Raw genomic sequence first — 27110 nt, forward strand, 5'->3', positions numbered from 1 at the left:
GACGCATCAAGGTGATTTATGTCTATGTGTATCTTACCATTTTCCGCCTTCAATGCATTCAGTTCACAGGAAGCCTGTCCTCTTTCATGCTGAATTTTGATCTTTTTCTGTAGAAAAGACACAAACATAATCCATTTGTTTCATTTTTAAAAGTCAGCTCATGATAGGGTGAATTTCATCTGAATCAAAACCAGGAAAGACTTATGTCATTTCTGAGAAACTTTGCTTGCCAGTATTGGGACATTTCCTCTGGGGTTCCTGTGACCCTAAAATAATTTAAAGTCTTATAAAATGCAAGCTATGGCGCAATTAAAATTTAAGTTCTCCAGGCTAGGGATGGAAAGATCTGTCTGTTTCGGTTCTCTCAGTTTCTCATTTTTCCAATGTTAAATTCAGTTCTCTACGTCTCTTAGAGCCAAACAATACAGTAGTTCGGCAAATATGTGGTCACAAACCTGTTTCCTAGGATAAGGGATCTGCAGACAGGAGAGCACTTGTAAGGGAGGTTCAGCAGGTGGAAGAGATGTTTAACTCTCACCCTTGCCAATCCTTGCCTGCCAATGCCTCCCAAGGCTCACGTTTGGTTTTGGATCCCAGCCAGGCTCAGATTTGGTTTGGGATCCCAGATGGAGCAAAAACTGCTGAGACAGGGAAACATATATGAGGAAGAATGAGTGGATGGATTCATCCACTAAATATCTCTTTTAAGTGTTGTCTCCCAGGATCTGCATCAGCATTACCTGAAAAACACAGGATTTGGCATCTCAGGTTTCCCTTTATCATTGGTGATTTCAACACTAGATACAATGTTACACTTGCTCTCAAGATCAACAATTTTTTCTTTGAGCCAGGAAAAAAACCCAGCTAACAGCATCCCATATCATGCAACCCATCTAAGTTCTATGTCCCCCATTTGGAGTGGTGGCTGATGCCTCATGGGGCTCAGAGGGAACAGGGAGGAAGACCAAAGTAGATGGAGCCAGAGCCAATGACAAGCCATTTCATCCTAGGGCTGGAAAGATCTGTTCGTTTCAGTTTTCTCTGCTTCTCTTTTTTTCCAATCTTAAATTTGGTTCTTCACATTTCTGCAGCAATTTGCTTTTCTTTAAAACAAAAAAAATCTTCGTGAAGATTTTCCAACATTTTAGTGAGAATTTCTCCTACTAAACATATTTTTGCAAGCAGTTTCTCCTAATACATTCTTCTATCTTATTTTCAGTAATATATTAATTTTTATGCACACTTTCCCCTAATATATGCATGTTTGCAAACATTCTGCTTGGAGAACTGCATCGCAAAATTCAGACAAATGCAAATTTTGAAGGATGGCCATATTTTGGTTGTTGTGTTGTTTCGGAAAGTGCACATTTGATAAATTTGGCTTTAAATGAGAACTGAATCAAAATTCTCCCCCATCCCTTTTTCGTTCCCACCCTCCTCCCTGCTGCATTCTACAACGGCAGTGCCAAGACTGAGGAAGAGGAGGAAGCTGTCAGGCAGTTTGCTACTCATAGGTTTGTTGTAAGAAAGAAGACAGGCAGATGGGGCCTGGATGAGGGTGGACTGAGGCTGGTAGGACACTGTCCCATTTTCCTGAATGAAACAGCCTCCGCTGCCTGTTTGCTGATTTGAACAGGGAAGATCTGACTTTTTGGGCTTGGACCCTCCTCTTTCCTGCTCCTGATTCACACAATAAAGAAATTAAAAAGATCCCCACACATCTCAAAACACACTGAGATCATAACACCCACTTACTCCCTTAGGCGTGATTAGACAATTTCTTAACTTTCCCTCTTGTTTCTACCTAACTTTCTCAGAGCTTGGAAAAGTTACTTTTTTGAACTACAACTCCCATCAGCTCCAGCCAGCATGGCCACTGGATTGGTCTGATGGGAGTTATAGTTCAAAAAAGTAACTTTTCCAAGCTCTGATCTGCTTTGCGTCCTTGCAGCTGGCATTCCTGGCTCTACCCTCTTTTACCTTCGCAGAGTGAGGGGTGAGCTGGGCCCCTTGCTCCCTCAAGAGGTGTCTGGGAAGGAACAGCTGGAAAACATGAAGGAAGCTTAAAGAATTGACAAGCACGGAGTGTGTCTGGCATCAAACTGCACAGCACCAGGGGTGTGCGGGACCCACTTTCCAACAGCCTCGCCATGCATCTCCCCTTAACCTGAGCTTCACACAGCAGAAGATGCCCATTCTGCTGGAGCCACGGAATGGCTAGTTGCAAGGTGCAGTCTGGCAAGTGGGTGAAGCCTCGCTTGCTACTCCCCTACAGACCCACTGCTCCCAGGATGCTTTTTATAGCCAGCTCTGGAGCCTAGAAATAGCCTGTTCCAGGGCACAGAGCGAGCGCAGGAATGAGAAGGGCCTTTTTTAAAAGGCAATAAATCATAGGCAATTACAAGGATAAAGCCCAGCCCTAATAATTCCTCCAAATATCTGCCACTAGCAGAGCTCTCACTTAGGCTGCAGTTCAAATGGTGACATCATCACCCAAGGAATGCTTTGTTAGAGTGTCAACTGCTGCTACCATCCCTGACTGAGCTTTGGTCCGGTCAGAGTTTCCATCCCAGCCTCTATTTTAAAGAGGGATTTATATAAAAATTGGATTAAAGACCTTGCTTGGTAATATAGACTTGGCAATCCTTCTAGCCCCAGGTCGGTCACGTTTATTTGCATTAACAATGAAAGAGGGAACGCAACTATGCTTAGTTATGTCTAAATTGCCCAAGAAGGATGGGTCTTTCTCCCTCCCCGCTAAACCCAGCAGGCCAGGCCAGGGCCTCTTCGCACACTGCACAGGGCTCCACTTGATCATTGTGTGCTTTTGTGACTCCAGGCCTGTCTTTTAGCAGCTTGCAGTAGGCGACGGCCATGGTGGCTGGGCCTCCTTTGAAACTGGGAGAGAGGAAGGCAGAGAGGCCAACTGGAGGTGGAGCCAGAGCCAATGACAGGCAGAGCCAACTAATTCTATGCGTGTCCCTATCCTCCCTGCACGGGGAAAACTGAGACTAAGGAGGACAAAGCTGATAGGCAGCACTGCGCTCTGGACTGGTTGTAAATCAGAAGGTAGACAAGCCAGGGCTGGCTGAAGGCAGGATGAGGTTAGTGGGGCAGTGCTCCATTTGCCCAAATGGACCAGCCTGCAGTCCACTGAGTGACAGCAGAAAGTGAAAATCAGGACATCCGTATAGATGCTCCATACGGGATGTCTCCAGTTTCTATGTTGGCAGAGTCCTGCAATTGGGCCCCCAACAAGCTCCCCAACAGGCCTGCATAAACACAGATCGATCACATAGAGACATCCATATGGCCTATCATGAACAGTCACACACACGTTGTGTTAGCCAATCTGTCAAAAAGCAACTGCTACATTTTTTAATTTATTTACATACAAAGCACCATCCATGTTGCTTTACAAAGCTTTACAAAAAACAGGTTGGAGCCCAAGGGGCTTAGAGTCTATGAAAAGACAGGAGGGAAACAACAGAAGGGAAGACCAGAGATCTAGGGAGCTACAGACCGCTTTCTAGCCAGTCACCTCCACTTTTTGTGAAAATATGTTTAAGGCAGGGTTGGGGAAGCTGTTCCTCTACAGAAGTTGTTGGACTCCAACTCCCATCAGCCCCTGCCAGCAAGATTAGTGATCAGGGATGAGAGCAGTGGCAGTCCAGCAACATCAGGAGGACTACAGGTTCTCCACAGCTGGTCAAAGGGATAATAAGAGTTCACATGCGACTAATGTCTAGCACATTTTTGGCAGTAAACAGCAGTATTTGGAACCAACTGGTTTTAATTCATTTGTGGTTTTATTTAGGAACGGAGGAAGCTGCCTTATCCTGAGTCAGACAATGGTCTACCTAGCTCAGCACTGTTTACACTGACTGTCAGAGTTTCAGGCAGGGAGTCTCTCCCAACCCTACCTGGAGATGCTGGGGATTGAACCTGGGACCTTCTGCATGCAAAGCAGATGCTGTGGCACAGACTCAGATTGTGTGCAATTGACTCTCTGCTACCTTCTTGCAAGTTTGTCTCACTTATCTTGAAGCTTGTTTAACAATCAGGAATTCAGAGGTTGTTTTTAAGTAACTTCTTATATTGTGTGTGCTATCCAGGGGGCCAAAAACAAGGATCTTTATTTGCACACATTTCCAGGGAAAAGCCAGTCCCTAGCTAGCTTTTTTGTGCCATTCAAAGGTCGCTGTGTGTCCGCAGAGATCTCTGTACTCAGCTCACTTCTGCATAGGCAACCATCCCCCCTATTTGTATGCATAACCTTGTATCTCCCAATCAAATACACAGTTGCCAAGAACACTTTGAGACTGGATTTTTCAAGGAGTTATCCCCATAATCATTCTGCCAATCTCAGTTTTGATGCACACTAGTCCAAATGGCAGACTGAAGGGTGAAGGGGATGAGCACAAGTAGCCCATTCCCAAATATTGTTATGGCAAAACTCTTTTCTCTCTCACACAAGGTTAGCGTGCATCCCTGTTTGGGGACAAACTGAATTCAAGTCAAGTGTCAGATTTAAGGGAGCCTGGAAAGGAAAGCTCTGTCAGCAGGGTTATTCTTGTTTGTGGACTACTGGTTAGAGTGTTGGACAAGACCTGGGAAACTAGGGTTCAAATCCCCACTCAGCCACGACGCTCACTTGGGCCAGTCACTGTCTCTTAGCCTAACCTACCTCACAGAGTTGTTGTAGGGATAAAACAGGAAGGGAAGAGCCATGTAAGTCACCTTGAACTCCTTGGAGGAAAAGTGGGATACACGTCATATGTAATGAATGAATAAATAAATAAAAGTAAGGATCAGGGAACAAGAATGGCCAGTAAGGAGGTCTTCTGCTTCCTTTGTAGGCCCTCCAAAGCCTTGCAGTTCTGGGCCACCAGCCCATCTGTTCTCATACAGAAAAGATGAGGAATCTGTAGCCTTACATACATTGGATGCCAACTCACATCAGCCCCAGCCAGCACATCCAATATGGTCAGGAATGAAGGGAATTGTCATCCAACATCTGGAGAGTCACAGACACTCCCTCACCATACAGAATGCAAGAAAGAACCAACTGTAACCATGTGTGTGTGTGGATTAGTACAACACCTTTAAAACTTGGTCTGGCACTTGAATTCTCAGATATTGTTTTGCAACCAGCTCTTAGCAAAGCAGATTAGAAGCATTTGCTACCCTCTGCTATGTCCCTAATAGAAGAGGTTCATACAAAATGCTTGCAGGAAGCCACAGGATCAGAAAGGACTTTAAAACATCATTATGTGAGCATTGATACCCAGTGAGACAAAGCACAATGTTTTGGGTACTGTCTGTTCTGTACATGATCACAGTGCCCTACATTTAGAATACTAACTACAAGAGCCATAACTCTGCCAGGTTTTTTCCTTTGAAGAATGCTGTGTATGTGGTGGAGGATGAAAGATGTTTCAAGATATAAACTAGCTGTATAGTGTCTGCTCATAATCAAAGGTAACATCCAAGTTCAGAGCGCAGTAAAATGGCAGTGTTTTTGTTTGTTTTGGAGCATAACATTATATAGCCACTAGAGCGGCTGTATGTATACAGGCATACCCCGCTTAACGTCGCTTCACTTAACGTCGCCTCGCTATAACGTACATGCTCCCCGCTTAACGTTCACGCGCTTTGCAATAACGCACACTTTATTGGCATGATGCCGCTGCCATCTAGTGGTGATTGCGTGCAGTACAAGTGAAGACAAATGCTTCACTTAAAGTTTATTTTTGCTTAAAGTATACTCTCCGGTCCCATTGCGAACATTAAAGCGGGGTATGCCTGTACTATAGCCAACATGGATTTTTCACATTCCACAATGTTAAATTGAAAATACCCCCCATGCCATTCTGCTGCTTCCCATCATTTCATTTCAAAACAAAACCTTACAAAACTTATAGTCCTGAATTCAGAAACGCTTGCTTAACAAAACACTCAGAGAGAATCAAGAGTTCAAAGTGTAAAACAAGAGAAAAAAAAATCCAGATCCCTGCTGGACTTTTTTCTGTCAGTGGTCTCATAATTCATTGAAATTAATTAAAAATTAGTCATGTTCACGGAGTACCTGTAATCCTATTACTGACTTTGTCCCATACTCTGACCTTCATCTTCTGCACTTTAAAAGTTAAAAAAATGCCTGGCTGATTTTTAATTAATTTAAGAAATTTAACATTGAAGTCTATTTTAGCGTTGGGCATGCTCAGTAAGAACCATCAGTGTTCTGAAAGCCTGACTCACAGCTGTTTGGCTTTGCTAATCAGGTGGCCACACCCACGCCAGACCTTTATTTCACTTTAGACAGTCATGGCTTCCCCCAAAGAATCCTGGGAAGTGTAGTTTGTGAAGGGTGCTTAGAGTTGTCAGGAGCCTCCTATTCCCCGACAGTGGTTTAACAGTTAGCTGCTCTGATTGAAGGTCTGTGAGGGGAACAGGGCATCTCCTAGCAACTCTCAGCACCCTTCACTAACTACTCCTTTGGGCAAAGCCATGACTGTCTAAGACTCTAGAGGCCTGGTGTGGATGTGGCCAGGGACAGCTTTGGTTTAGATTTGGATGGGAGACTACATGTGCCTGCTGTAGAATGAAAAGGTGGGGAAAACCCTGAAAAACAATGATACTGTTCATAGTGTTTTCCTTTTGGAAAGGAAAGGGGCTTTCCCTCTCCCCAGTGCCTTCCTTCCTTCCCCCTCCCTCTCCTCTCCCCTTCCTCCCTCCCCCTCCCCTTCCTCCCCTTCTCTTCCCCCTCCTCCCCCTTCCTGCCCCTCCACAGATCAGTTTCACCTATGCTAAGCATGATTGTACAGAAGTAAATCCCACTGAACAAAAAAATGCAAATGATCAAACCTGCCCTCCACTTCTCCTCCCTCCTATCCCCTCCCTTTTCCCCCTTCCATCCCCCTTCCTTTGCCCCTCTCTCCCCCTCACCTTCCAATCTCCTTCCCCCTCCCCCTTCTTCTCCTCCCTTCCTCATTCTCTCTCCTGTCCCCTCCCCCTCCTCCACGGTCAATTTTACCTATTCTTCATGGTCAATTTTACCTATTCTAAGCATGATTGCATGGGAGTAAATCCCATTGAACTCAATAAGCATGCAAATGATCAGAACTGCCTTTCCCCTCTCCCCTCTCTATCCTCTCCTTCCCTTTCTCTCCTTCCCCTCCTTTCCCCTCTCCCTTCCTCCTCCCTTCTTCCTCCTGTCCTCTTTTCCTTCTTCCTTGGAGGTGAAGTATATTCTAGCAAATTTCTAGGTGTGCTCTATGTTTTTAATTGACCATGCCCACTCTTGCTTAAGTGGAGTTTAAGCATAGCAGGCTGAAAACATGCATCCTGGGCAGGCCAAGTTTGGTTTTTCCAACAGCTAGAGTCATTGCTTAAGTAGCAACATATTGTAATCAGTATGATTTATATCAAACTGCAGTTTCAGATTCAACTGTTAATGCACCCAAAATAGAAATAGAACATAACCTCCAGTTTGAAACACAAAAGGCTGTCTTCACCATCATATGACTTGACCAATAAAAAGGCTTTGAAATTAATAAAAATAAATTTGAAGAGATTTCTAGGATGAATAATGAGAGAAATATAATTTTCTAGGTTAGATTCTCTGTAGTAACAGTAGTAACAAAGTAAAAGTAACAAAGCAAAGAAAGAAGAACCCCAACTAACATACACAAATGTAATTCTCCATCTTTGGAGATGGCAGGTGTTGCCACCACTCATCATATGCTCAGAAGCACATGTTCTTCCAAGCTACACAGCAAGTGGATTGGACTGTGAAAGACCAACCCAAATTGTGTTTGTATTTTGACAGATTTGTAGGGCAGTCCAATATCTCAGAGAGGAGGTCAGGTTTCCTGTTCCCCTGGTGCATTCACTATAGCTGCCCTATTTCCATGCTTTTTAAAGTTTGATAGAAATATCTGTCGGCTATAGGTACATTCTTAAACGGCAAGTTTTGTTTGCCTATTTGTGAATTTGTGATGTTAAGGACTGTGGCAGACTATGGATCTGATGCAAGTTCTTTTGGTTTAAATGAGATTCCCCCTGCCCCTCCATGCCACTGTTCCTGGGATGGCAGATTAAGACATAAAGAGTTAATATGGCTTTTGTGGAGAATTATAAAGCCATGCTTTCTTAATATGGGAATATCATCTTCTTGAATAAGGGCCATAATTTTTGTTTTAAAACACATCTGGTAAGTCAAGGAGAGGATGGGAGAGTCTCATTCCATGAGTTGTAGGTCCCCCTGTCAATGTTCTATTAATGCTGGAATGTTCCCAGTCATTTCCTTTGCTTTACAGCAGTGGTTTGGGAAGCTCTATGGAAGTTTTGTTTCATCACCAACTTGGCAGAATGTGCAAGACACCATATGTATATATAATCGTGTAAAGTCCTTTTCCTCCATCTTGTCAGTTCTATTCTTTCTGTGCTTCCCCCCCCCGCAACACCTGCTTGTAGCCACTTCTCTGGGGGTTAAAAGTAGGGAAGGCTTGACAAAAGTCTGCCAGGGAAACCTTGCCCTAGCTTTGGCCTAGGAAAATGATGTATAAAATGTAAAACTTATGGTAAAATGTAGATGATAAAATAGGCATATAAGAAGTTGCCTTATATATTCGGAGTCAGGCCATTAGTCCATCTGGCTCAGTATTGCTTACACTGACTGGCAGGGGCTCTTTGGGGTTTCAGATAACTCTACTTGGAGAAACTGAGGACACCCTAGAAACTCCTGCCTGCAAAGCAGATGCTCTACCCAGGGACAGCCCTAGGATAAATAGTGCTCTGGGTGAGGAGTACCTTCGGTGACCCCCAGTCAGCTGTCAGGGCCAGCCAGAGGGCTTTCGGGGCCTAGAGCAAATGTGCTATTGGGGACCCTGCTTCCCCCTAGATGTGTGTATACAAAGCTGGGGCCACATATGAGAATTATTGCAAGCACAGACTACATGAAATAATTCTTTCCTGGCCCTGAGGAGAATGACAGATGTGCTTCATTTTTTTCTTACTTGGGGATTAGGTGGTTTGTGTTTCTCCTGAGTATCTTCTCCAAAGTCCAAACCCCTTATGGTAGAGCTTCTTTCTGGGGCTCAGTCTCACAGGTCTTCTAGTTCTGGTCTGCTGCTGGCCTTCTCTACTACTCATTCAGGAAGGGTTCCTCCCTTAAAGCCTGGCCTCGCACCACTCCTACACTTTTTGTGCGGTGACTGCCACTGAAAATTACTCTCCGGCAGCACTCTTCCAGTAGCCTGGAAATCGTAGGTGGCATTCACTCGCTCACTACTTGAACTCTTTCCCCAGTGGGCACGGAGTTATTTCTGTGACAAGAATAGGCCACCTACTCTGACACAGAATCCCTCTGTAAAGCCTTCCCTGTTCTTTCTCTCCTTACGACAAACTCTGTAACTGGGGCTACTTTGCCTAGGCCAATCACAGGCCTGCCTGATCAATCTTATCTCTACTGCTTTGGGAACACCATGCCCACCTACCCTACACCTAATATGGGGCAGGGCAGTGCTTCAAAGGAACACTTGGGTGCTAAATGTGGGCTGCCAATTACTCCTTTGCTGGAGCAAGGAGCGCTCCCAACCCAAGGAATGGGCCTTACTCAAGGAGGGGGAAGCTGTTTTCATTCAATGGAAACGCCTTCTCCCTCCATGCGCTCCTCTTTGAAGCCATTCTGTGCTGCCACCTCCAACATCAGGGATGCAAAGGAAAGACACGGGGAGGGATTTTGTAAGGTGGGAAGGGCAACCCATCTGTCAATCATGTGACTTCATAATGACACCATGTGACTGGCAGGTGGGCTACCCTGCCCACCTGATAAAGTTGTCCCGCGGGGTCCCCAACCCTAGACTGGGTACACAACTTGCAAATAAATAACCCTTGTAGCAATGGGGGACAAATTTCATATTGTTTGCATTTCAAAGAACCTATCTAATTGAACCAATATATGGACTGCAACACAGCAATCCTTTGAAATGTGCACTTCTCTGAATTATGTGATAAGGTTCTCCAACAATGTATACAAAAATGCATTATATTAGGGGAAATTGCTTCCAAAAATGTGTATTTTAGTCAAAACTGCATACAAAATTGTCTATTAGGAGAACTCTTAAAAATTTGCAAATTGGTGCAGAAACATGGAGAACTGAATTTAAGGTTGGAAAAATGAAGCACTGAGAAAAACTGAAACTGACAGGTTCATCCCTCCCTCCCTCCCTCCCTCCCTCCCTCCCAAAAGCCACATATAAAAGGAAAGAGGTTCATAAAATGTCAGTATGCTGCTAATGGGAAAAGGGTAGGTTACTGGTGTATCTATCCACTCTGTGACCTCATGTCAGAAATATGTGTAACCACTCTAAGAAGTCAACCAACAAAATGACTGCTAGATCGAATTACTGACATCAGTAGCCACCAACATTTGATCGATAATACCAAAGGCTGCAGAAAGATCTGACAGAAACAACAGAGGGCAATTGCTCTTATTGATCTCTAACTAGAGATCAGGGCACAAGCACCGTCTCAGTGCCTGAGGCTGCAATCCAATACATATCTACTCAAAAGTAAGCTCAGTTGGGCTCAATGGGACTTACTCCCAGGTAAGTGTGTATTGGATTGCAGCCTTAGCAAACTGTAACAAGAGTAGCAATAGTCTAAAAACTGATGGTATATCCAGTGATAGAGAGCAATCACTCAGTTAATAGCCTTCCCCCAAAGGTGAAAATGAATCAAAAGCCAACTTGAATATTCAGTTGGTTAGATTCAGGGAAGAAAGGAAGAATATACATAAAATTATTCTGTATGAAAATTAGCTATTTATTTATTTTTAGAAATGAATACATAACCCAAGTTTTACAAATAACGGTTATGATACAGTCAAATTTAGGCTGCAAACCTAAATACAGTTTTTAAGGCGTAAATCCCATTGAACACAGTGAGACTTACTCCACTGTGTAAACATGTGCTCCCAAGCACTTTATAGCTGTATTGGGCCCTATGCTGTAAATTGGTGACCAGTTATGTGAAATGTGTGACCCTGTGAAACGTTAAAACTGTGCAGTAATAAACTAGTAAATGATTATTTCATTTTATTTTCCAATATGTTAAGACTTTTAATTTACATTAAGTAAAAACATGTGTTCTGACCCTCTGCAGATAGAACATTTAACAACCTAATAAAACCTGAAGCCACTGCCAAGTTTCATCTTTCAGCTTGTCTGCTGGAGAAAATTTAGTTATAGCATCTTATCTTTATGGCTTAGTACTTAACATATGAACTTTTCCTGGCATGATCAAGCTCGATTATTTCACATTTCCTTAAGAATTAGATGTTGTAAATGTTCACCCCAATACGTTGCAGAGAGTCATGGCTAATCCGAGTTGCATATCATATATCCCTGCGGCAACATAGGCCTAGTTCTCCCGCTCAGACAAAATGCAATGCCAGTAGCTCTCTTTCTTTATGTGCAGATCTGTCCCAATCATGGATAAAGTCAGTGGAGGCTGGTCCACTAGGGCAAATAGAGCACTGCCCCACCAACCTCAGTCTGCCCTCAGCCAGCTCCCACCTGCCTTACTTACCTTCCTACTTACAACCAGTCAGGGGATGGTTCTGCCTGTCATTGGCTTTGCCTCCACTTACTATTGTCTCTCTGCCTTCTGCCCTCCAAGTCCAAATGAGCACCAGACACCACTGGATAGAGTGGGATAGAGTCCAATGCTGAGTGCAAACATAGGAACAGCGTTCACAAACTATCTGTAGGAATTTGTGTGTTTCCTCCTCACCCTTCCCATTTTTTCTCTCTCGCCTCAGCCGAGCAACAATACTAGAAGCGAGCTTGACCAGGAGAAAAGTGCTTACAACTAGGGTTCCGTTCATCTGATCTACACTCCACACCCCTTTTGTTTCAAAATTCAAATAGTGGTATAATTAGATAATGTTAGACTCAGTGAAAGGTCTTACGGGGGGGGGGGACACCTCCACTTTAGTTGGGTGGTAACGTGAATTACTTTACTTATTTCAAAATGCAGTAAGCCAGCCCTGCTGCTCCTGAATGAGGCCCTGGACTTCTGCCCAAAAGTGCTGTGCTGATGGCACATTATTATTATTATTGTTAACATTTATTATCCACCCTTCACCCAGAGGTCCTGGGGCATGCAACAACCATTTTCAAATATTGCAGTTAAAAACAACCCTAAAATCCCCAAATAGGGTGGGTTCTAAAAATATACATCTCAGGTGTCAAAGGCCAGGTTAAAGAAGTACATCTTCAGCAGGAAACCACTTCATTTAAACCCAGAGCTGCTCTATTATTACAGCAGGACTGGATTTAAATGAGGTGGCAAATTTTGCTGTGACTACATTTTAAAAATTTAGTTTACACAGCATGATTTATTGTTTAATGCTGGTATCTTGTGTTTTTTATTGGATGACTAGGCTTTTCAGAAGTTGTGACTTCAGTATCTTTGCAATGGATTGTGGTGAGCTGCTTTGTAAATATCAAGCAAAAAAGTGGAATACTGATATTTAAACAAAATTGAAGGGTCTTGACTGCTAGTGAAGGGTCCTATGATAGAATGTTCTCCTGTGGGAGAAGGAAAGAAACCATCGAGAAGACTGGAACCTTTCACCCTGACGTGCTAGGTTCTTGTTCTGTTTTTTAATGTGTGAAGCATTTTTATTTATGAGGCAGAGGGATCTAGCATGTGAATCCCCACTCACAGTAAAGAAGGGTAACCTAGAAACAGGTTTATTGCCCTAATGCTTCCAAGAATGAGGACTCAGGCTATGCGTAAAACAAAATACATATTAGGGTGTGTGTGTGCACATTTACTCTATATTTTGGAAAGTTGTTTGTTCACTATATGCATTTGAACATCTCTTAAGATATAACGAACTTATGCATGATGGTTCCTGAGATCAAGGAGCAGGTTTTGTCTATATTTGGCTACCATTGGATGGCATTTTGAATCAAGATGGTGGACTGAACCATGGGTGTCACTACCGGGGTTCGGAGGGTGCGGTCCGCACCCGGGTGTCACCATGAGGGGGGTGACACCCAGAGCCACCCTGCCCCATGCCGTTGCCCAGCAAGGCTGCTCCAACTCCTCCTCGGAGGCAGGTCCGCGGGCGGGCGAGACCGGGAGCAGCGTCGGCGGGGCGAGGGAGGCGCGCTGGCGTTCCCAGGCCTTCTCCGGCTGGGTGCCCCTCCGGCGCGTGCCCTCCCAGGGGCATGGACGGGGTGGCTGGCCTCGAGTGTGCACGCACGCGCGCGCGCATGCAAGCCCAGCCACCTCGTCCATGCCCCTGGGAGGGCACGCACCGGAGGTCCACCCCCCCCGCACTCCCGCTAGTGACGCCGCTGGACTGAACCTTTCAAAACTGCACAGATTTTAACCACTGATTTCAAAACTGCACTGATTTGGGGTTTCTTAAAATCCCTAATCAATGTGGGGTATGAGCATTGCACATCCTTAGAAGAAATTATTTTGTTGAGTTCCCTTGGGATCATCAGCAGTGCATGCATGCATGTCACATAATGGTCAGGTCAAGGCTTCTAGTGCAGTGCATACTGCAGTAGAGACCTATTTGCTACAGTTTTTAAAAAACGATTCCCTTGTGTTGCAGTGCAGCTGAATTGAAAGAAGGTTACAATATTCTCACAGAATAAGAGAAGGATACTGAAGGTGCAGAAGCATGAATGTGGCACACGTGCTAACAATCAATCTCATTTCCCTGTCTATATATATGTCTCTAAGGCTGCAGTCCCAGATATAATTACCTAGGAGCAAGTCCCATGGAACTGAGCAGGATGTACGTCTGAATATATATTCATAGGAGTGTGTTGTTAGTGACTGATTACTCTTTTATGACTAAGGTCTGGTTTTGATATAGGGTGTGTCCACAGTTGCAGATGGAAAGATTATCCAAATGGAGAGACAATAGTAGAAGTCTTCCTTTGTCTGCATTTCTGGCTGATCACATACCAGGCTTAATATTTTTTACCCTCCATGGAAAATCCATAAAGACGTCTGCAATGTGATGTAACCTTGTTAATGCACATTCCTCCATGGATACTGGGAGAAGGAATATTATGTAAGCATCAGCTCATAAATCGGTTAAAGGATAGTTTCCCTTCTGACCTTTCTTCAACATATAAAGCTCACTGGACTGTTTCATTATGGCCATTGGCCGTATAAAATATTGTGATGTAACTGGTTTTATGTACAAATTAACTGCAGGTGAAACACAAGTACGGCTTGTGCTGGAGAACAGTTTACTTATACACATCATTCAGGGTGTCATCTCTGAATTGAGCTGCTGTCTCAAACACATTTTATCCAATCCAATCCCAGAAGAAGCCATGCAAGATCCTTAAATCCCTTTGGTATCAACATTCTCCCCTATATTTCCTATTAAGGATGAACCTATCACTTCTTCTTTTCCATCAGATCAGGCAGGAAACCTGTGGCCCTCCAGATGTTGGACTCTAACTCCCATCAGCCCCAGCCAGCATGATCAATGGTCAGGGAAGTTTAGAGTTGTAATCCAAAAAGATCTGGACAACCACAGGTCTCTCAGGCAGACCACCATAATACACAGAATACAAGAGAGGGAGGGAGGGAGGGAGGGAGAGAAAGAGAAGCAATCAGGGCATGAAAAAGAAGAAGTCAGTAACCATCTTCCCACTCTGAAAATGGGATGGAAGCATTCTGAAGACCAGAGCCACCCGTACAGCAGTTATTGGAAAAACCTTCCATTGAGAACTTTGAGTTCATTCTCATGAACCAGACTGTCTTCCTCAGCAGCTTAATATACAATATGCCTGGGGAGATCACAGATTATGTCTCCAGGGGGAAAGCTGAGGATCAAGGCTATCATCAGATTAAAGTCTGAGCAAACTGCACAAGACACAGCAAAGAGAGATGGCTAAATGCAAATAAAGAATGCATGAAAAGCCCCTACTAAACACCCTCTTGTTCCCAAACAATTGTGCCTAGCATTTCCTCTTCCTTGTGCATTGTTCTAGGCTGCTGATCAGGTTCTGCCTCCTTACAGTTTATATAAGTGTAGGTCGTTCCATAGGGTGGCCACTTATGCATTGCCAAAAGAGAGGGCTCAGAGTTGCATATGCTGAATTATATGTATAGATTCAGACGTGACTACTATGGTGGAAAGAGAAGTACACTGGATCTCAGCATAGTGGTGTGTCAGCATAGTGGTGTGCAACAGTGCTCACTGTTGCTGGGCAGCTGCAAGGTCCCTGCTTTCTTTGGGTTGTAGCCAACTCAGTTTGACTCAGAGTAGACCCACTGATATCAATGGACCTAAGTTAGCCATGCCCATTAATTTAACAGGTCTGCTATATGACTAATACTGGATGCAAATCTTACCTTCAAACCAGACTTGGACCAGACAGGCCCATCAAACAGAGGACTGTCCTCTTTAAAACAGAATACATGGCCATCCCAATGCTGCAGTGTTGTTCTCCAATAGTGGAATTTATTTAATCCAGATTTGGAAGAAAACCAGGGTTCAGCTCTGACCAAGATGGCAAGGCATCTCTCAGCGCTTCTCTCCATCACAGATCAGACTGTTGAAAGCACAACGTGTATCCTCCTGTGCCAGGCAGCCAAATTCCACCCTTGATTGATATAATGTAACTTTGCAACACAATCCAGCATTCTTATTGCTATAGATCCCTGTGGGCTTTTTGTGTACTGCACCAAGACAATCGCTTCCTTATCTTCTTACTCTTCTGAGAAACAAAAATAGGTTACAGGAAAAGCTGACGCCTGCCAGAACCCACAGCCCTGAAATGGCAAAGCAGCAGCTGCATACCATATATGAATAGCTCTACCTGAACAGATTACTTCTTCTGGCTAGTATCCCACAGTCAAAACCCACTCCACCCTACGGATATTTGTTTCTTCTTTTGAGTGCGTACCGGGGGGGGGGGGTAGTGGTGAGGAAGTTTCCCAACCTGAATTCTTGCATTTATGCACATGTGTAAGAAACGTAGCACTTAAAAATCCAAAACCCATTTACCCTGTTACTGATCCCTACATGCACAATGGGCAGGATAAGAGGGAAGATTCAACGGCAGGATGGTAGATACAAGTCCGGAAGCTGCTGCGTGCATTATGATGGGATGCTGGAGTGGCAAAATGCTGGACTGTACCACTTCAAACTGTAAGTGGGGAGAAAGTAAAACTTTTTAGCCCTCTCTATGATGTGCGAGGAGCATAGAAAGCTGCTTTCTACCATGCCAGACCATTGGGCCATTGAGCAGCAGGTTTCTAGGGGACTTTCCCAGCCCTAACTGGAGATGTCTGAAATTGCACCTGAGATCTTCTGCTGGCAAAGTATGTGCTCTACTGCTGGGCTATGCTCCTTTCCCCAAATGCTTTCCCTGTTGCATGCACGGAACCTTGTACGCAGGGGAGCATTAAAAAATTTCCTCCTCTGCCACCTCAGTCTACATCATGTCTATATTATGCATAGAATGGTCCTCCCACTCACAAATGGTACGCTTCCAGAAGGTGATTTGCCCAATGAGTCTGGGTCAAATGTACAACAGACTTTCAACACTGCACATTCTTACATTATTATTTTTTTCCTGTGCAGCAACAGAACCAAATACAAAACACCACTGACTTCTGGGGTTGCTACTCCCACACTCAGGAATCGCTATTTATTTATTTGTTTCATTTTATTTGTTTCATTTATAGACCGCCCATAGCGAGTGGCTCTCTGGGCGGTGTACAAAAAGGTTAAAATACAAAATATCAACAATAAAATCAGACAACAAACAATAAACACAAGCAGCAACTAAAGCAATAAACAAGCACCAAGCCCATCCATAAACAAATGAGACATTCATCTTATTCATCCCTTACATAGCACTTGTTGGTGTGCAGAATTCTTTCAGAACTATCTCAGGCCATATGCCCTGGATCGCACCCTTTTACTTTTCAGTATGCACATCTACCTTCCACCAATCCCCATTATCAGTGCAGGCTAGAATTACCCATAAGCAAAAGTGCAGGGAAGAGCAGTCCATCTACGACTCTAAGTACCCTGATTGTTAGTAATGTAATTCAACAATAGGCAAAAAAACTTGTGGTTTAAGAACGTACCTATAGCCCACAGATATTTCTATCAAACATGTTACCAAATTCTTCCAAGCTACACAGGAAGTGGATTGGACTGTGAAAGACCAACCCAAATGGTGTTTGCATTTTGACCAATTTGTAGGGCAGTCCAATATCTCAGAGAGGAGGTCAGGTCTCCTGCTACCCTGGTGCATTCACTATAGCTGCGCAATTTCCCTGCTTGTTAAAGTTTGATAGAAATATCTGTGGGCTATAGGTACATTCTTAAACTGCAAGGTTTTTTTTCCCTGTTGGTGAATTTCTCTGTTGGTGGAATAGGTGTCTCCTTTGGACAATTCCCAGGATTCTTTGGGGGAAGCCATTACTGTCTCAAGTGAAATCAAAGTCTGGTGTGGGTGTTGCCCCCTGATTAGGCAAGCCCAGCAGCTGTGAGTCTGGCTTTTAGAACACTGACAGTTGGTTTTTACTGAGCATGCCTAACATTATCATTGAGTTCAAGCCAAAATTTATTAAATTAATTAAAAATCAGCCAGGCATTTTTTTTAACTTTTAGATTGCAGAAGATGAAGGTCAGAGTATGGGGCAAGGTCATGTACTCTGTGAACATGGCTGATTTTTAATGAATTTCAACAGATTATGAGAACTCTGACAGAAAAAAATCCAAAAGGGCTCTGGGTTTTTTTCCTCTCTTTTTAGACTTTCAACTCTCTATTCTCTCTGACGGTTTTGTGTATCGCCATGAAAATTTAGAGGGTTGTTAAGCAAGCATTTCTGAGTTCAGAACTATAGGTTTTGTAAAGTTTTGCTTTGAAATGAGCTTTTGGGAAGCATCAGAATGGGCTCCTTCTGGGAGGAAGGACGGGATATAAATCAAATAATAAATAAATAAATAAATGGGGGTATTTTCAATTTAACATTGCAGTATGTGAAAAATCCACGCTGGCTATAGTATACAGCCATTCTAAGCCTTCTAAGAGAATGAGATCTGGCCCCTTCACTGCCTGCTTTTAGGTGGGCACTGAAGACTTTTTATTTAACTGGGCCTTTGTAGGACCATGAGGTTACATTTTCAGCCACTGTTTTAAATTGCTATGTATTTTGTTATGAATTGTTTTTGTTTTATGCTGGGTTTTATCTTGTTCTTATTGTATGGATATTTTTGTAAGTTGCTTTGGGTTATTATGTGAAGGGATAGTACAAGCCAATTAAGAGAAACATCCTTCTCATCTGTGCTATGATGTGTATATTCATCTTTCTATAGGATGCAAGAGAATGATGTTCTTAAGCCTGACAGTTCCGAAGAGATGCTCTGGTTTATCCTGATAACAAGAAGGAAGTTGAGGGACTGGCAAATTCAGAAAAAGGAATATATCCCAAAGTACATACTGCACAGTATTCCCCACTGTTGTAGGAGCCTGTGTCACACATAGTAAGAGAGGTGGAAGATGGTAGGACTTGAGTTTGGTTTTGTTCTTTTGCAACATGTCATTGAAGCAATAATAGTGCATCAGTGGTGGATTTGTATTGGACCGTCTGCATTTCATTCTACTTTATTAGTTGTTCTGCAAGTTTTCCCCAGCATTACTGCATTATTGCTGTCTGTAGGGCCACTCATACCCTACACTGGAACATAAGCAAGATGAAAAATGAACCAGAACATTTGTGGTATTAATACTTACAGGATTTTAGTAGGAAGTTATGGGACATACACTGATTGGAAACAAAGCAGTATGCAGACACAAACAGCATTGAAAGTGGGATCATGTATAACCGCACCGATACCATCATGAGCACAAATCATCATGAATGTACAGTTAAAAAGACATCTGGAGGGGCCTGTAGAGAAAGCCCCTTATCCAAGGATACAATAAATTGGCACCTGCAGTGTCAGCAAGGCTAATTCTTCAGCTTCATACTCTGAGAATGTTTTCTTTCTTTCTTTCTTTCTTTCTTTCTTTCTTTCTTTCTTTCTTTCTTTCTTTCTTTCTTTCTTTCTTTCTTTCTTTCTTTCTTTCTTTCTGGACAACTCTTGAGTATCTTTACAATGTAAGATTATCTTATATATCTGCTTAACTTGGATGCTACTCATAACACCACATTCACACGAACAACTACTTCAGTTTCTCATATACAAATAAACTCCATAATGTGCTTTAATTCTGTACCATTTCAGGTGAGGAAAGTGCAGGAGCATGGACACTTCTTTGAAGAGGAATTGTACTACCTATGCTGCTTATCATCACCAAAGTTGGATCCACTCTTTCTGTTCACCAGAGAGAACATAGTTCTCTGTGCATGGCAAAACAGAACCAGGAAGAACTCTGGGATGTCCTCATATGATTTCACTGAACGTGGTACTCCTGGATGAAAAATAGTATTATAAATTCATGTTCTAAAAACTTGCAAAAAAAATGAACAAATGAAGCCAACTTAGTGGCTTGGTGCTCCTTGTACCAGCTTCAGTTGGTTTGTCAGCTGTAGCCTTTTCTGCAGAGGGATGCCCTGGCCACAGCAATCCATGTTCTGGTAATCCCCAGGTTAGATAGCTATAATGTGTTAGATATGGGGCTGCCCATGAATACAGTTTGGAAGCTTCAGCTAGTACAGAATTCAACTTGCAGAATTCTGGCTGGTTTAATTAGATGGATCCACTTTACATCAGTTCTGAAGGCAATACATTGGCTCCCTATTCACTGCTGAGTCCAATTCAAGGTCTTGGGGCTTACCTTTAACAGCTTGGGCATCAAATATCTGAAGGAAAACCTCACATACCAACCTGCCCACACACTATGGTCATTGAAGGAGGTCCTTTTCCATTTCCATCATTAGGAGAAATACATTGTGTATGCACAGCAGAGAGGTCTTTCTCTTTAATGGTGCACTGACTATGGAATGCCCTCCATTTGAAGCCATGCCTGGTGCTAACACTGTATTATACAGCCACAAGAGTGGCCGTATACTATAACCAGCATGGATTTTTCACATTCCGCAATGTTAAATTGAAAATACCCCCATGCCATTCTGATGCTTCCCATAAGCTCATTTCAAAACAAAACTTTACAAAACTTATAGTCCTGAACTCAGAAACGCTTGCTTAACAACCCCCTAAATTTTCATGGCGATACACAAAACAGTCAGAGAGAATAGAGAGTTCAAAGTGTAAAAAGAGAGGAAAAAACCCCAGAGCCCTTTTGGACTTTTTTCTGTCAGAGTTCTCATAATCTGTTGAAATTCATTTAAAATCAGCCATGTTCACAGAGTACCTGTAATCCTAATACTAACATCGCCCCATACTCTGACCTTCATCTTCTGCAGTTTAAACATTAAAAAAATGTCTGGCTGATATTTAATTAATTTAAGAAATTTTGGCTGGAACCCAATTATAACGTTGGGCATGCTCAGTAAGAACCAACTGTCAGAGTTCTAAAAGCCAGACTCACAGCTGCTGGGCTTGCCTAATAAGGGGGCCACACCCACACCAGACTTTGATTTCACATGAGACAGTCATGGCTTCCCTCAGAGAATCCTGGGAAGTGTAGTTTGTCAGGAGTGTTGAGAGGAGACTCCTGTTTCACTGAGAAAGCTTCAGTGGCCAGACTGATTTAACAGTCAGCCACTTTGATTGAAGGTCTGTGAGGGGAACAGGGCATCTCCTAGCAACTCTCAGCACACTTCACTAACTACACTTCCCAGGATTCTTTGAGAGAAGCCATGACTGTCCAAAGTGAAATAAAGGCCTGGTGTGGATATGGCAAGGGACAGCTTTGGTTTAAATTTGGGTGGGAGGCAGTTTAATGTAAAATCAGAGTGATTACAATATGTTGCTACGTCACCAATGTCTCTAACTGTTGGGAAAAAAGAGGATACATGTTTTCAGCCTGCTATGTTTAAACCACTTTATTTAAGGCGTGGGCACAGTCAATTAAAAACATAGAGCACACCTAGAATTTTGCTAGAATATATTTCACCTCCCACTGTTTTATCTTGTGCAAATTGAGACACTCCTGAGGTCAACTGGAGACTATTCTGCAGAAGTCAGTGCCATTATTTGTTGTAAAGTGCCCAGAGAGCTTTGCTATGGGGCTGTATACAAATGTAATAAATAAATAGATAAATAAATAATTCCACAATTATGTTTGGAGTTTTTTTAGTGTACATTTTGCAAAGTGTTGCTGTACTTCACATATTCACAGAAACAGAAACAAAAGAAAATGATTTCCTATAGGAAAGTTCACTAAAATTGCCAAGTAAATCAGACATATTTAAAGTGACCATCTGAACTATATCAATTGTCTTAATAATGTTGCTTCCTCCCTGCTAAAACAAGATCAGCACAGCACATGTCTTCTTTCTATTATTTGGGCTGGTTGCAGGTTTTGCCACCACTCACCATATGCTCAGAGGCACATGTTATCAGATTCTTCCAAGCTACACAGGAAGTGGATTGGACTGTGAAAGACCAACCCGAATGGCGTTTGCATTTTGACCAATTTGTAGGGCAGTACAATATTTCAGAGAGGAGGTCAGGTCTCCTGCTCCTGTGGTGCATTCGCTATAGCTGCGCAATTTCCCTGCTTTTTAAAGTTTGATAGAAATATCTGTTGGCTATAGGTACGTTCTTAAACCACAAGGCCTATTAGTGAATTCTTTTTTATTTAGGGTTAAAACCTTGTTTGCCCAGGAGTTTTAGATTATGGCATTTTTAGCTGGCAAGATGAATTTATTCCTCTTAATTCTATTGTATTGTTGGTTTGTAATATAATAGAATGTTTTTGTAATTTTAACTTTATTTGTATGCCACTGTAAAATCTATTTTTAGATGAAAGGCATTTAACAATTTTTTTAATAAATAAATAAATAAATATAACACTCTCCTGAATTAACCCCAACAAAGTACCTAACATTGCTTGCTTCTGTTCACTGGAACCATTTAAGTATTTCTGGTAAATGTGAACCTATCTAATTCACATTTACTGAACCAATAAACTGAAACACAAGTATTCTTAAAAATTTACACTTCTCCACATTTTGCAATGCAGTTCTCCAACTGAAAGAACACATATATTAGTAGAAACATGTGCAACAAAACATTAGGGAAAATATGTGCACAAAAATGCATATATTCATGAAAAGAATGTACACAGACTAGGGAATTCCTTGCAAAAATGTAGGGGAAATGTACATAGAAATGTGTGTGAATTTTCATGCAGGCTTTTTAAATAAAAAAATAAAAAACACAAACTGATGTAGAAATGGGGCAAACTGATCTTAAGATTGGAAAACCGGGAATGGAAAACTGGGAGCGGAAATGCATGGGAGGCTGGTCACCAGGGCAAGATGGGGCAGGACCCCACCTGTTTTTTTACTACTGCACTGCTTAAATATCCAAAATATATTTGCAAAGAACGAAGATGGGGAGAGAACTTGGCCCCATTTTCTCCAGTGCCCCCCTTGGCTGCCCCCACTAAGTCCACTGGTTATCAGCTGCCACTGAAGGCACATAATCAAGTTAGCAGCACCACTCACTGAAGCTTATGTGGTTTTGTGCTGTGTATTGGCTTGCTTAGGGTGCCCACATACAAAAAGAGGACAGGGGTCTTATCCCTGAAAAGTTTTCATGCAAGCTGAAATTCTCTCTTCTATGCAACTGTTCAAGGTGCAGGTAGGGGAGGTTGGTCCATTAGGCCTAATGGGGCACTGCCCCACCAGCTTCAGTCAGCCCCCACATACCTGTTGGTGCTGCCTGTCATTAGAATTAGGTGGCTCTGCCTGTCATTGGCTCTGGCTTCACCTACTGTTGGGCTCCCTGCCTTCCGCCCCACCAGTCCCAATGGGCACCAGCCACCACTGCCGAAACAGAATTGTCCATTCCTAGCTTAGTGTAGAGATGGAATGCTTAAGATGATATTCTTGGTGTGAAATTTGTGGGATGTTGTTGCTAATATTTGCCTGGTATAATTTCTCCATAGTATGCAAGTATGGTACAGTAGTAATTTGAGTGCATGGTATGTTCCAGTTCTTTCCATATCTCTGAAAGTAATCTCCCAAATACTGGACCTCTTGCACACTGCATTTTTAAAATGTAACTGCACTGCAAACTGGAGAGAAGATGCTGTCCAAGCTCTGGGCTGAAATGAAACTGTTTGACCTTGCATGCAGAGGATTAATGTACTTTGCAACGGAGTTAAGCATATTTATTGAGCAGAGACAGGTGCACCTTGCAACAACAACAAAGAAAAAGAGAGAAAAAAGAGCATCTGTCACAGATGTTAGTTCTTTAGTAAACCTTCCCACAGAATTCAAACACATAGAAAGTATGTTTGTGTTTCGGGAACTCTTTTCCTCTGATAAATGAGCAAAAATGTGTTAAGAAATGAATATTTATGTACAATGAAAGCTTATGAATATTACTTGCAGAAATATTCAGGTTTGCATCATGATTTTGGCAAGGCTTAATTTGACCCAGGGCTCAGCAGGCCTCATCCCTAGTGGTCACCATGGCGTATGAAAGCGATGACACTTCTGAACTTGTGCAGAGTGTATTGTATTTTCCAGTCCATAAATATGGCCCATCCCATCTGCAAATAGGAGGCAGGGTTTTGTCATCAGAGGTTTGAGACCTGACATTTCACTTTTTAGAAATTAACAGCTGTATACTGTGAAAACTGTTAGTTTTAGCATTCTGTCCAAATCAGGGAGCACTAACAGTCTTACCTGACGAAGGCACATGGGGATCAGTCAGTGACAGACATATTAAAACAACATGATTCACAAGGAGATTCATCTGGTGGTCATGTAAAATTTCCTGAAATGTAGAAAATCTGACTAATGAAAGAAAAAGTGGCACAGCCATTTCCAGTCACTGCTACTTCTTTATCCAACACTCTTTACTTATACAAACAAATGGTGCAATCCTATACATGAGGGTACGTTTAATGGAACTTACACTCATAAGTATGCACTGTACATTATATTACTGTTTCTTTGATTGTTTATCTAGGGATGGGGAACACAGGAGCTGTGTGACCCTCAACTTAATTTTTTGTGGCTCTCAGTCTAATTATTTCATGTGGGTGGCAAGGAAAGAAGGGAAAATGAGGGGGAAGGGGTGGCAGAAAGAGAAGAGAGAAAATGGGTGCCCTGTATATTTTTGGTTTGGGTGGACTCTACCACCGTGTGCCTCCAAACTTTACCCCCAAAGGAATGCAGCCCTTGACAGAACCCCCCCCCCAGTCTTATCCTATCAGCACATTTGACACTTACACAGTAATAAAGGATCTCTTAAAATTCAGCAGACTGGGACCTAAACAGTCATGAGATTATGCCAGCTTCTCAATTTCCACTTTAAATATTTGAGCAAAGCTGTGGTCTTTTTGTGTGTGTTGTTTTTACTGGAAATGGCTAATATCAGAATTTTATAATACATTTCAAGATTTCAAATACATTTCACCACACACACACACAACCATGAAAACCAGGAGTGATAGTATTTACAAGAGTGAAGACATTGTCATGATTTTGGATTTTGAGAAGCTTGAAATTTATACCAGAGTTTCAAGGCAGCTGCCTGTTCTCCCAGCTGAGTATGACAGCACACAACTGGAACCCCCCCCCAAGTAACTCTATAGAAGTCTAGTTAGGGTCTCCTCTCTCCTCCAGACAGCAGGGTGAATCTTCACAAGCCCATCCGATCCCCCTAAATAAGCCTCCCGGGGTGTCTCCCCTTGCTTGCTCTTTGCTTTGACCTCAGGTGAAGATGCCCAAAGCATCTTCCTTCACTCTAATAATCTGGAAGAGGCTTTCCTTTTTAAAAACAAAGGAGATCGGAGCTTTTCGCTGCCTTTCATGGAATTTGCGCCCTTTTAAAGACGTGCTATCGAGTACTTGCCAGAAAAAACCCTTGAGAATCACATGCAGATGCTTTTTGAAGACCACACATGCTTTTTCCCCTTTACTTTTTCCTTTCAGAAACTCAGCAGAGAACCTCGGCAAACAGAAGTGATTTAGGAAGGTATACATAGCTCCAGATCACTCGACCCAGATCACTTGATCTAGAATACTACCACCACCCCCATCACCACTTTGAGTCCTAGGTTAGCCAATAAGAGTGGCCATTCACGCATAACCACGGAACGCATTTGGAAGCCTTCCCCAGCGTCATACTGTACACAGGAAAAGTCCTCGTACTCTGTCTCAGCCTTGTTCCACACGCTTGAATCCCCCTTCCCCGGTTAAAGGCGAGATAACGGGGCCGTTCACCTTTAACTGTGATCGTGGACCATTTATACACCTCAGTAACAACTACACGCAAGTCAAACAGCAATAACAACAACAACGCGGGTCTCTTCGTCCGCTAACAGTTCAGGTACAAAGCAGCCGCCTTCTTTCCAGCCAGTCGCGCGGTTCCAAAGTTGACTTCGCCGTCGCCTGCGGTTGCCTGCCTGCCTGCCTCCCCGATAACAGTTAGGACGAAATCTCTTTGTTTGGAAGTGGGTAGGGGACTGCTGCGCCCCCCCCCACAGCCGCCTTCCCAGAGGATGGGCTTTGGAGATCATTGGGAGACAAATCTTGCTTCTCGATTTGCTTTGCGGGGGAACGGGACGGGACGGAACGGGACGGGGCGGGAGTGGAGAGTTAACTTCTCTAACTTCTTTTTCACACGCAAGTAGCCTTGTCATTGCGGCCGCGGAGCCCCGCGGCGTTGTTACTCAACAGCTCCTTCCTCTCTGTTGCCGGGACGCCGGAGTTGCAGGCAGTCTCAGGCTCTCTCGCAACTCTGATCCGCGAACTGATTAGATACGCGCAGTATGAAGGGGTGTGTGATGGGGGAAGGGGGGCGTCCGTGTAAGCACGCAGATCTCCTTCCCTAGCGTTTTACAAACGAGCCTGTCAAAAGAAACGCGTCCAACAAACGTCCCTCCCCACATCACCCCCAAATTTGGGCTCGCTCCCCCGCTTTACCTTTCTGCTAGCTTCACAGCAGCCCATTTTGCTCCCCTTGCAGCCCATCCCTCTTTGAGCGCCGTTGGGGGAAAGCTCTCTGAGGAATCCCAGGGGTTAAGAGCCGCCGCCGCCGCTGTCGTCGCGGGACGGGGAGGTCTCCATCCCGTGCGCTCCCTCCTGCTACAAGACCCCGAAACTGAACCTGAAAACAGCCTACTTGAACTTCATGCTTAGACAGTCGTGCGCCGTAAGTCTCAGAAGAGATGCCCCTTTAAAAGCTTATCGTTTTCTTTTTTTCAACTAGACCCACCCATCCCCTCTGAACACACAGAATCATCGAATGGTAGAGTTGGAAGGGTCCTATAAGGCCATCTAGTCCAACCCCCTGCTCAAAACAAGATTCCAGCTTAAAGAATATCCAACATAGGACTTGCTTCCTAATAAACATGCATAGAATTGGACTGGGTTAGTATGCAAATTACTAATAACTGCTCCTGTGAAACGCCCTTATTTACAGGCCCATAGCCCCAGGGGGAGCTAGGGGCAGCCCCCCAGTTGTTTTTTAACAACAAAAATTATTACAGAATTTGTTTCAGCCCCCCTACTTTTTGGTGCCCCATGAACTTTTAGGGTGGCTATAGGCCTGCTTATTTATTAGAGCAGGGTTCAGATGGGAGCAGTTGCCCAGTGACTGGAAAAACCTCAGCCTGATTATGCCTTTAATATGTATTTAACAACAACAGGTAAAGCTTTTCATGATGTGGAGATAATATAGGAAAGCACAAGGGAAGCTGCCTTATAGCAAGTCAGACCTTTGGTCCATCTGACTCCATACTGAGAAGAACCAGCTCTGCAGGGTTTCTGATGGGACACTCCCAGCCCCACCTAGAGAGGCCAAGGATTGAACCTGGGACCTTTTGCATGCCAAGCAGATGCCCTGTCCAAGAGTGCCCGCAGGGGGCAAGGGGAGTGCCCACTCCCTGGAATTCTAAATGTAATGGTGGGTGGAGCGGGTTGCCTTATAGACCTTGCCTCCC

The 27110-nt window shown here is 43.4% G+C and overlaps 1 protein-coding gene across 1 annotated transcript in view; it reads right to left on the reverse strand.

The window, feature by feature from the left end:
• Window positions 1–26290, reverse strand: part of CCDC69 (coiled-coil domain containing 69) — a 45766-nt gene extending 19476 nt beyond the window's left edge. The window contains exons 1-2 of the mRNA XM_061617417.1: window positions 26092–26290; window positions 38–107 (exon numbers count right to left, since the gene is read on the reverse strand). Coding sequence (XP_061473401.1) covers window positions 38–107; window positions 26092–26139 — 118 coding nt within the window. The 5' untranslated portion in view covers window positions 26140–26290. The remainder of the gene's footprint in view (window positions 1–37; window positions 108–26091) is intronic.
• Between the last annotated feature and the right edge of the window lie 820 nt (window positions 26291–27110).

This window comes from Rhineura floridana, chromosome 3, assembly GCF_030035675.1.
Source record: "Rhineura floridana isolate rRhiFlo1 chromosome 3, rRhiFlo1.hap2, whole genome shotgun sequence".
In the NCBI taxonomy this organism is placed as follows: Eukaryota; Metazoa; Chordata; class Lepidosauria; order Squamata; family Rhineuridae; genus Rhineura; species Rhineura floridana.